The sequence below is a fragment of the Artemia franciscana genome, chromosome 14 (genome assembly GCF_032884065.1).
Source record: "Artemia franciscana chromosome 14, ASM3288406v1, whole genome shotgun sequence".
Classification (NCBI taxonomy): Eukaryota; Metazoa; Arthropoda; class Branchiopoda; order Anostraca; family Artemiidae; genus Artemia; species Artemia franciscana.
The window spans coordinates 23,650,394-23,662,147 of NC_088876.1; the positions used below are offsets into that span (position 1 = coordinate 23,650,394).

The window sequence follows — 11,754 nt, forward strand, 5'->3', positions numbered from 1 at the left end:
TGGGCATAATGTTCAATTTTTGTGTCTAATTGCAAGTATGAGTGACTTTAAAATTTTGCTCAAATTCACAGTGCTGAAAAGTAAAAAAAAAAAAAAAAAAAAAAAAAAGACAAACTTCATTTGAACAGTGACCAAAATTTGATGATCATTTCTGGATTAAATGGCAAATTAAACTCACTTTTGTAGAGTTTTGAACTGTCTAAACTGAAACCTAAGTACAATTGTAGCAGAATTTGTTGAGCTAGTATATTTACATTCAATAATTGTACATTAATGACATTGTATAATTAACCATAATATTATGTTACAATTATACAGTATTTTTTATATTACAGAATAATTTATACTCTATGATAAATCGTAGAGTATATAGTAGGCCTATAGTATAGTATAATTGTGTTGCAAGAGCAACACTGTGGTTTTGTCGGTTTTTTTTTCTTAGCACCCTGATTTCAGCTTACTCCTAGAAAGTGGCAAGGGTCTAACCTCTGCAGTTTTTACGGAAAGTGTGGACCTTAGGTCGGATTGATTAATATGAATTTGCATTTTGGAAAGCTTCGTAGAACTGTTGCCTGGGGCCAAAAAGGATAGTTTTTGCTTGTCCTTGAGCCAGAGCATATACTGTGTGAAGTGCAGTGGAGTTTTATAGCCTCTGTTAGAGAGAACTATCTGAAGTTATGCAGTCAAGCTTTCGTTTCATCAAACCATGTTTCTTTTTTCGAGTGGAAAGCTCCGTTCTAGCAGGCAAGCAGACAGGCACCAGTTCCAAATTGAAGATGGACTAAAATCTAAAGTGTTAAATATATACGGCAGTTACCCGGCCCCACAGCCAATATATCTTCTTTGAGTGATAAATCGAAAAATTTACAGAAACAAGAAAGTGGCATTTTCCAACGGGTCCGAAAGTGCTGTTATCTATTGTTCCTACCCATTTCTGTTCGGAATTTCAGCTGAGTTTAGCATTCGGTTTTTCGCACTTCGGATTGCAGTAGAGAAATAATATCAGATGTGCCTCTTAAACTTTAAAAGTTCTCTCATTGCAATTTATCTTAGAATTTTATATATTAAAATTCTAGCATTAAATATTAAAATTCTCTATTAAAATTTATCCTTTGCTCCTTTCTAAGTGATGACGTCAGAAACTTGGCCTATGGCAAAAAAGTCAACTTTTGAACTAAGACAGATAGATTTTTCTTTTCGATGGCAGTCGATAGCTCTTGATGAGCTGATCAAAATATATATCATCCATTTTTTGAGAGAAAAATTTCTTCATGAGATGTACCAGTTTGAAAGTTTAAAGGGGTTGCCAACTTCAGTAGTATAGTACACACTGAAAGCAAAAATAGGCCGATACCAACTGTGAGACATATAGGGGATTTTTAAGCAACAGTCGGCTGTTAGCTCATAATCACCTTCGGCGATAAGGGGTTCGCAACTTTTTCTAGTTGGTATACCTATTATGTGTTTTCCGTGTATTTGATGGTAAGAACAATTTGGTTCCAGTGGTAAGACATGTAGGGGACTTGTTTATTTTAAGATCCTTACAGATTAACAACTTCAGCGTTTAATCGAAGCGAAGAAACAAAACCAAAGTGTTGCTCTCGCAATACTTTGCTCGGCAAAGCCGAACAAACGTTGCCGCAACACTTCACGTTGCCCATACAACGTCGATCTAGTTCTATATTATATTACTTTAAATTTGTATAGTTTATAGCATAGTACATTGTACGATGGTAGATTGGGACTGAGGTGTGAGTGTAGCAGTGTTGGCATCAGGCGGCTCGGTGCTGCAAGTGAATTGTTAGTAGTATTAGTAGTAGTCTATCCTATAGGTAATTATAGAGGATACATACATTGATTACTACCTGATATAAATGAAAATGTAGTGTAAAATAAACGTGACAATTCAAACGCGATTGTCCAACTCATCGCATTCATTAAATCCGAAATTTGACATTTTGAACTCTTAGAACAAAAATTGGTTTGTCAAACATGAATACATGAAAACTCTTAAAAGAATTATAAATTACCGAAAAAATTGAATTAGAATTTAAATAGCACAAACTTTGTACAGTTAAATTCACCTAAATGGTAAAGCTAAGACTCTTCATGAATCGTCCCTCGGGTAAGAAAAATAAAGATGGCAGCAATGTGTTCTCCTTATTAACTAATTTTATTATTATAAAATCGAAGACTGAGAGTATCGATACAAGAGAACTATTATCTGAGGTAAAGGTAAACATTTCGGCAATGTACTAAACCATAATAAAGTTTTGTGAAGTGATAAAAGGAGACTGAAAATACTTTCAACAATCAAGATGAGAAGAAAGATTTAATTTTAAGCAACGAGAAATTTCTTAGTATTATAAAGATTCAAGAATAACAAGGCCTCAATTGCATATAGTGAGCTAAATGAGTTTTGGCAAAATTGTAATTGCCAAGTTGGAAATAAATTACTGAAGATGAATAATCAGTAAAACTCTATAAACGAATATAATACAAGAATAAATAGCTTAATAAATAGTATAATGAATATAATAATGATTTATAAAAATAAATAGAACTTTATAGAAAAAGGTGACAAGAGTGAGGGTGGTAGAGAATTAGAATGGACAGATTTAATCTGCAATGACATAGTATTAAAGGCGTAATCTCTCTTTAAGGGATAATTAATCAGCCTTTTGTATTTTGAGAACTATTTCAACTCAAGCACAGTCACCAAACAGGTGGCCTAGGTTAGCTTGGAAAAACCATAGCACATTAAGAGGGATTGTTGATTTTAAGCTGATAGGCCTCGGTGACAGACTACTGCTTTGTGTATCCTCCCCTGCATTCCAGAATACAGGAATAGCATCAGCCGAGAGTACACTAAATAAAGGAAGAAGATCCCAAACCCTAGATAGCGTTAGTGATTTCTTTTTTACACTAGTACTAGCTTTTTCACGTATAAATTTCTTCTACTCTTTAGTTTCAACTGCAGTCATCATGGAAAACAAAAATAAGTATCTTACCTCGCATGGTTAGTACCAGCCCCTAAAAGACCCATAGCCAAAATTGCGTTGTAAGCAACTTCTGGATCAGCGTCATGAGAGAACTTCGACAATGTGTCTATAGCATTCAATTTAGGATTTGAGACGTAAAGTAACCCAAGTGCTAGTGGAACAACCCTACGTATAGCCAGTTCAGAGTATCTCAACTAAAAAAAGAAGAAAAGAATATAAAGTAGCAGTTCAATCACACTTAGCTCCTTTGATCAGAATCCCCTTTATTTAAAAAGAGAAGAAAATAATGAACGTTTGCTGTAAAATATGTCATCCGTGGAAGGTCATACTCATGACCTCCTGCATACTTGACAGGCAACTCTACATTCTGAGAAACAACAGTCACAGGCATATTCTTATTAAAAAAGTAATGTAAATTACCGCTCGAGACTTAAAATTAATATAACACAAAAAATGACGTTTTTTGACCTATCAGAAAACTAACTATATTAAAAATAAAATCTAAACTAAAACCAACTCACAAATAAATAAAAAAGCCGAAAGTACGTCAAAAGTGAGCAACCTCCGCATCCTAAAAACTTGGTCTATTTTAGTGACGTGGGTAGTTCTTGCTTAACAGATGAGACTGAACACAACAACTACTACATATATTAAGAGAAAAAAGAAGCTGCATACACAAGATATATTGCAAATTTCCAAATAAGAAACTGACATATATTGTCACTGTCCACCAGCCGACCACATGTTAACAGCGGTAACAAATTGATTGAACAGCCAAATTGAATAGAACATATTTCTAAAACACAGATTCAAACTTTTCATAGTTCATTTGAATTCTTTTCTTGGCATACTTAAGTTATTTAGGATGTCCTAATCTACCATTCTATTTCGAGAAGCTTTAGTCGAAATTAACTCAAGTAACGTCAAAATAAAAGCAACCACTTTGATCTCATGATATTGTTGATATGTTGAAGCAAATACCTTGTAATACTAGTAAACAAAACATTATCAGGGACACCATTTACGGTCACTGGGAAGTGTCAGAGTAAAATCATTTGATTCCCCAGCTCCTCAGGACGATTTTTTTACAACTCACAATTGCTTTAAACATTTTAAAAGGCGTCCCCGTATAAAAAATAAGAAAGCAAAAAAAAATTTTTTTGGTACAAACTGACAGAACCTGAAAGGAAGAAAGACGTAGACGTAAAGGAATATATTTTGACACCTCTGTCGTAGAGACTCTATACTTCACTCTTGATTTTGAGCCTGAATGACTACTTATGACCCATATCTAAGTTTTTGTACACCCAATACCAAAATTTACATTTGTCTTTCATATATGAAGATAAATAAGAAATAAAAATTGTGTAGTTTACATAAGGTGCTTTGAAAGAAAATAGACAATTAGCAGGCTCCTACTCGAAAAGCAACGATTTGCCAACAATTCTTTACATTTTTCATTGGGAAAAACTGTTTTTATGTTTCTTTTAAATGGGTAGATACAGATTCAATTTTACCAAAAATATATGCGCACATTATCCAATTTATTTTCTTAATCATTATCTTCATGATATATGACGAAAAACTCAGTATCAAATTCAGGATACGATTATTAACAACAAATAATATCCTCATTTCTCATTATGCTTCAAAACAATAAAACAAAAGGAAGGGTACGCCAAGCAAGAAAAATACAAATTATGAAAACTGGAAGAAGAAATCAAGATACTCTTTCAAACTATACTAAGTCTCGAGCCTACAGCCCAGTACATAAACGGGAAAACACATAGATAAAGAAAACAACTTGAGACATATTAAATTGTGCACGCAGTTATACATACCAGCAATCCAAAGGATCTATAAGCCATATCAGATCCAATATCCTCCCCCATTGCAATGAGACCAAGACCCAAAGTGGCCACAGCTTGTTGCATTGACATATCCGCTTTGTCATCCTTTGCCTCTTCTTTCTCTTTCTTTTCCTTTTTATTCTCTTTATTTTTTTCTTCTGGTTCGTAGTGCTCACTGCAGATGTGCTGCAATTGTTGGATTTTGAGAACATTTCCAGTACCAGCGTAGGCGCAAACATCAATGAGAGTGGAGGCCATGGAGTGGAAGGGTTCTGGAAGACCTTCTAAAGCCGCTATTGTGGCTTCCGCTTCCTCTTGTTTTCCTAGAATTATAATTGTTAAACATCAACACCAGACATCATTAAACAACAGGCAACATCTCCTAATTAAAATGGAATAGTTGTGGGCATGAAGCCATGGCTAATTGTAGAAAAAACCAAATCAGATAGTCCAATTGAGTGAGAGGCAATTCTGACATTAAATCCCCCTTATTAGGATTGTATATGCGTTTTTGTTGTTGTTTTTCTTGCCCCCAGCCACGCATTGTACTCTCAGTCGAAGGAAGAAAATCAAGAGATCGGTACCTGTACCACCCAGACCATTGATTGTCATGCAATTTTTTTTCGACGCAAACTCAAGATCATTCTCAAAAAAGAAGTCTACGTGAGAGAAGAGCAGAGAACTCTGGGAACAGATATATCTGAAACTAATGAATTCCATGTTATAATTATCTTGTCGTCTCAGTGCAAGTAACAATTATAGGTTTGTTTGTGAAATTGAATGTTTCGCAAGGAATATAAACCTAATATCAGATGCTGCTATTGAACTTTGTTAAAAGATGCTGCTTCGTCAAAAAACCAACATTCTAATAAGAAAATTAGCTTTAACAGTCGCCCTTTTCTTCTCAAATTGTGACATACAAGGGCATATCTAGAATTTTTTCGGGGGGGGGGGGCGAAGAAAATCCTTTAAAAGCACAACACAAATTTATTTACATTATTTATATTTTTGTTCTGTTTTCACGAGTCGGGTCAATTTTTTTTTTTTTTGGGGGGGGGGGTCAAACTCTGTGACTTCCCCTGGATATGACCTTGTTGATATAGAAATTTCTTTAGTTTCTTGTATAAAGGTCACCTTTGATAACAAATAATATATACAAGATTTACTATTATTACAATCGTCTTTTAAATATTTTGATTTATTCAAATAAAAAATGTAGGAGTATCGTATAGGCACTTGAAGTTGCAAAAACACTCCAACAAATGAAAGCCACAACTAGTTCAATATAGTTCAACTCCCATTAACATAGATAAATAGGGCTGGGCAAAAAATATTTTTATTTTGACGTCCTTGATTCTTTAATCGAACTAGAAAGAGACTTTAAAATATTAATTAGACTAGTCAAATCTGCTGAAATACTCAATAAATGTATAGTAAACAAGCGAACTTGAACTTGATAACTTTTAAATGAATAGTTTCTTAGACAACATTGTCCATTAAGAAGAAAAAAGCTCTATTAGAGAACTTATGGGCGGGGGTATTTATCAAAAAGCTTGGTCATGCAATTAGAAGAGAATTGAAATAATTTTAGAATAATTTTAAGTCGTTTAAAATGCGCTTTAACCTGTAATGCATTCAGTATGTAAATCATGCATTTAAATAGCACATAATTGAAAAGTCAAGTATAGCTTCACTAAGCGTCATCTTTATTACCAGTTATGCGGTTCTATAAAAAAAAAGGATGGGTTAAAGCTGTTACCGAAAATTTGCGTCAATAATGGCCACCCTATATGTTATTGATGCTCCTAGCAGCGCGAGTTATATAAAAATTGAGAAAAAAGTGAGCCAAAAATAGTGCCCAAAACACAATAAATCCGATCGTTTTAGAAAGCGCCGTCATTATGAATTCAGCAATACCCCAAAATTCACTAAAAAAAAATATAGAGAGGATATATTACGTTGCTACAGCCTTTTTTATTTGTGTTTGTTCTGAGAAATTTGCAGAGGGATTATCAAACGGAATAGATGAAGGCCCATTCACGATGGGATTTCACTAATGTCAAAACGTAGCTAGCGCTCAGTCGAAACCAGACCCGTTTACAATAGATTCACCTTGCATCTAGACCTTGATCAAGCTGAAACAGAATTCCAATCAATTTGAACTTAGTTAAGGTCAAAACCATCTTTTTTGTCGTAAAATTTCTGACTGAAAAATAACTGAAGCATATCCATATAGAAAAAAGAGTCCTGTAGTGGTATAAGGAGGTTGATCTCAGCTTGGTGTTACGGGACTCGAGAGTTCAAACTCAGCAGTAGACACACATTGCAGACCTCGGAATTTGAGAGTTCAAACTCAGCAGTAGCAACACATTGCAGGGCTAACGATTTCAATATTCCAAGGCTCGGATTTCGATTCGTCTGATGAGATTATGCGAAAGCATCTCCATATTAATACAAACAAGAAGAAGATCAATTAATGGAAAAATGTGATATAAAAGAAGTGAAATATTGAGGAGCCACTGGAGCTCGTCAAGTATCAGGAACATTTGTTGAACAAAAGAAACACGGACTGCATGAAATTTGAAATTAGGAAAAATAGGCAGGATTAATTATGGTATTAGTTGGATTCAGCGTTAAAGTTTGCCATTAGGAACGATGACTATGAACAGGCGCATTTCGGTATAATTGCGAATAGGAGTTAACGCTGGAAGCTGCAAAGAATTCTGTTGCGCAGCATTATGCAGCACAAAATAATTTTCTTAGGAATTTTGCCAAAAATTTAAAAGAAATGTCCATACACCCAAAATACAAAAATACTGGCGCCAAAACAGTTTAGATCTGACACAAGTCGTTCCATTTCTTCTGATCTGAAGAGATGGAGTTTTTTCTTTCAAATGAAATTTGCCATTACCTCTTTTTCCTTAAGAGCTTCCGAGATATTCTTTAAAACTCTCAAGACCTTCTCCTCTCTGGAAATATTCGTATATATATATATATATATATATATATATATATATATATATATATATATATATATATATATATATATATATATATATATATATATATATATATATATATATATATATGGATGATTTAGATAGACTTCGCCTTAAGGAGCACAGGAAAGGCAATTGGAGACCACGGAATCAAATGGGGAGAAAAAACTCATCTGGATTTAGATTATGCTGATAATTTAAACATATTAGATGAAAATGTGAGCAGAATGAATGAATTTTTAGAGGTTTTGCGAGTTCAGGGTATTAGAATAGGTTTAAAAATTAATGTTTAGAAGACTAAGTCACTAAGGCTAGGAATAAGAGAAGATGAAAAGGTGACGTTGGGTAACGAAAAGATTGATCAGGTGAGCAGCCTCACTTACCTTGGCAGTAATATTATTAGAGATGATGGGATCTGTGAAGATGTTAAAAGTAGAATAGCTAAGGCTCAGGGTGTTTTTTCACAGTTAAAAAAGGTTTGGAAGAATAGAAAGATAAGTCTGCAAACCAAAATCAGAATATTGGAAGCAACAGTGATGCGTCCAATATTCCAGATGTTTTCCAGAGAAATTGCCTAGGAATTTGTCTGGGTACCCATGCTGGAACGTGAAATTAAACAAGAGCTAAGAGCTCATATGGCACTTGTGACGAGGCGAGAAGAGCTAAGAGCCAAGAAATCATACGGTAAAAGCTCTAACAAAATTCTAAGAATCAATAGATTGATTTAAAAAGGAAACTAAGAGGCTTAATGTCGGTCAGGATTTAAAATAAGAGCTCTGAGTCACGATGTCTTTCTAAATATCAAAATTCATTAAGATCCGATCACCCACTCGTAAGTTATATAAATACCTAATTTTTCCTCTCCCTTTAGCCCCCCAGATGGTCGAATCTGGGAAAACGACTTTATCAAGTCAAATTGTGCAGTTCCCTGACACGCCTACCAATTTTCATCGTCCTAGCACGTCCAGAAGCACCAAAATCGCCAAATCACTGAATCCCTTCCCCCAACTCCCCCAAAGTGAATCCAGTACGATTCTGTCACTCGCGTATCAAGGACATTTGTTTATTCTATCCACCAAGCTTCATCCCGATTCCTCCACTCCAAGTGTTTTTTCCAAGATTTCCCCCTCCAACTCCCCCCAATGTCAAAAGATCTGGTCGGGATTTGAAATAAAAGCTCTGAAACATGAATTCCTTCTAAAAATCAAATTTCATTAAGATCCGATCATCTATTCGTAAACTAAAAATACCCCAATTTTTACGTTTTTCAAGAATTCCAGTTTCCCCCTCCAACTCCCCCCAATGTCACAGGATCTGGTCGGAATTTAAAATTAGAACTTTAAAGCACAAGATCCTTCTAAATATCAAATTTCATTAAGATCTGGTCACTCTTTCGTAAGTTGCAAATACCTCAATTTTCAAAATTACCCCCCCCCCAATTCCACCAAAGAGAGCAGATCCGGTCCTGTCATGTCATTCACGCATCTTAGACAGGTTTTTATTCTTCCCATCCAGTTTCAACCTGATCTCACCGCTTTAAGTATTTTCTAAGATTTCCGGTCCCCCCCCCCCCCAATTACGCTTGATCCGGTCAGGATTTAAAATAAGAGATCTGAGTTACGAGGTCCTTCTAAATATGAAGTTTCATGAAGATCCGATAACTCCCTCGTAAGTTAAAAATACGTAATTTTTTCTAATTTTTTCAGAATTAACCCATCCCCCAAATACCCCAAAGAGAGCGGATCTGTTCCGGTTATGTCAATCATGTATCTAGGACTCGTGATTATTTTTCCCACCAAGTTTCATCCCGATCCCTCCACTCTAAGTGTTTTCCAAGTTTTAGGTTTCCCCCTCTCAACTCCTTCCCCCCCCCAATGTCACCAGATCCGGTCAGGTTTAAAATAAGAGCTCTAAGCCACGATATCTTTCTAAATATCAAATTTCATTGAGATCCGATCACTCGTTCGTAAGTTAAAAATACCCCATTTTTTCTAATTTTTCAGAAATACCCCCCCCCCCCAACTACCCCAAAGAGAGCGGATCCGTTCCGTTTATGTCAATCATGTATCTAGGACTTGTGTTTATTTTTACCACCAAGTTTCATCCCGATCCCTCCACTCTAAGTGTTTTCCAAGTTTTACGTTTCCCCTTCCAACTCCCCCCCCCAATGTCACCAGATCCGGTCAGTATTTAAAATAAGATCTCTAAGACACGATATCCTTCTAAACATCAAATTTAATTGAGATCCGATCACCCGTTCGTAAGTTAAAAATACCTCATTTTTTCTAATTTTTCAGAATTACCCCCCCCCCCCCCACTACCCCAAAGAGAGCGGATCCATTCCGATTATGTCAATCATGTATCTGGGACTAGTGTTTATTTTTCCCATCAAGTTTCATCCCGATCCCTCCACTCTAAGTGTTTTCCAAGATTTTAGGTTTCCCTCCCTCCAACTCCCCCCAATGTCATCAGATCCGGTCGGGGTTTAAAATAAGAGCTCTGAGACCCAATATCATTCCAAACGTCAAATTTCATTAAGATCCCATCACCCGCTCATAAGTTAAAAATACATCATTTTTTCTATTTTTTCCGAATTAACCGGCCCCCACTACCCTCCAGATGGTCAAATCGGGGAAAACGACCATTTTTTAATTTAATCTGGCCCAGTCCCTGATACGCTTGCCAAATTTCATCGTCCTAGCTTACCTGGAAGTGCCAAAAGTAGCAAAACCGGGACCGACAGACAGACAGATAGACCGACAGAATTTGCGATTGCTATATGTCACTTGGTTAATACCACGTGCCATAAAAAGTAAAAAATAATTAGGTAAAATTGACAACGGCTTCCTTCCATAAAAATTCAAAATTAGCATAAGTTTATCTCCAGAGATACTACACCTTCAAAGGAGAGCAACGCCTTCTTAAGATATTTCATATGTTCTGACTGTAAGCTAATCTTTTTATATACAAAACTACATGAGCATAACTACTTTGGTATAGCTCCTGTAATAACATAGAAAAAAAAAAACTCGCAATTTTTCACTTTCAAAAACCCAGAAAGTAGGTGAACTATAGATAACATGAGAGTACTCTTAATAGCAGGGGGTCACGCGTCAAAAGCTTTTTCACAGGAGCATAACTACATTTGGTTGGCAATAAGTAAAATTCTTTTACATAAATAACTACATATAGAGGTCTTTTTCATCAAAATTTGAATTCCCGACATTTCTTGTTTTTTTTTAGACATATTTGCTTATGCAAATTGATAAATAACTAATACGAACAATCCTTAGTACATAAAATATGTTGATTCGAGAAAAAAAAACGACTCCTTACCTAAAAAACACAGACCGAGACCCAAAGGAAGGAATTTGGCGAAAGGTTCCTTAAGGCTGGCTTCACGAGTTTCTTTCATTTCCATAAGAGTTAAGAGAAGTGCTTGAGTAACGTCAGTGTTGCAAGTACCTACTGCTATCATACCCAAACTTAATGCTGTCACACCAATAACCTCATTTGATGATTTCGGATCAGAAAGCACTGTACAAAGGTGGCTAGTGATGTCCAATCTGTAAATAATTCAAGTACAATAAAAACAACAATGCTATCTAATATACAAACCAATTGCAATAAATGATGAGTTTTTGATGAGAGAAAAATAAACAAATATATATAATCAACGGCCGTTCTCACAGAAATATATAAAAAAATAAATAAAAATCAATGATAAAACTCACAAAAAAGCTCTAAAAAAACAACTTAAACTAAAAATATAAATTCAACGGGCCTTGGCTTCATTATTCACCAGACTTTCAGCTTGTCTTTGTTTGTACCAGTGGACTCGATCGAGCGTCGATCTGGAATTTTTTTAGTGGGTATCACATATCTCAACTATAATATTATAAT

The 11,754-nt window shown here is 35.2% G+C and overlaps 1 protein-coding gene across 1 annotated transcript in view; it reads right to left on the minus strand.

The window, feature by feature from the left end:
• LOC136035478 (26S proteasome non-ATPase regulatory subunit 2-like) overlaps positions 1-11,754 on the minus strand; it is a 69,847-nt gene that overhangs the window by 14,291 nt on the left and 43,802 nt on the right. The window contains exons 8-10 of the mRNA XM_065717291.1: positions 11,188-11,417; positions 4,844-5,175; positions 3,012-3,196 (exon numbers count right to left, since the gene is read on the minus strand). Of these exons, the coding sequence (XP_065573363.1) occupies positions 3,012-3,196; positions 4,844-5,175; positions 11,188-11,417 (747 nt within the window). The remainder of the gene's footprint in view (positions 1-3,011; positions 3,197-4,843; positions 5,176-11,187; positions 11,418-11,754) is intronic.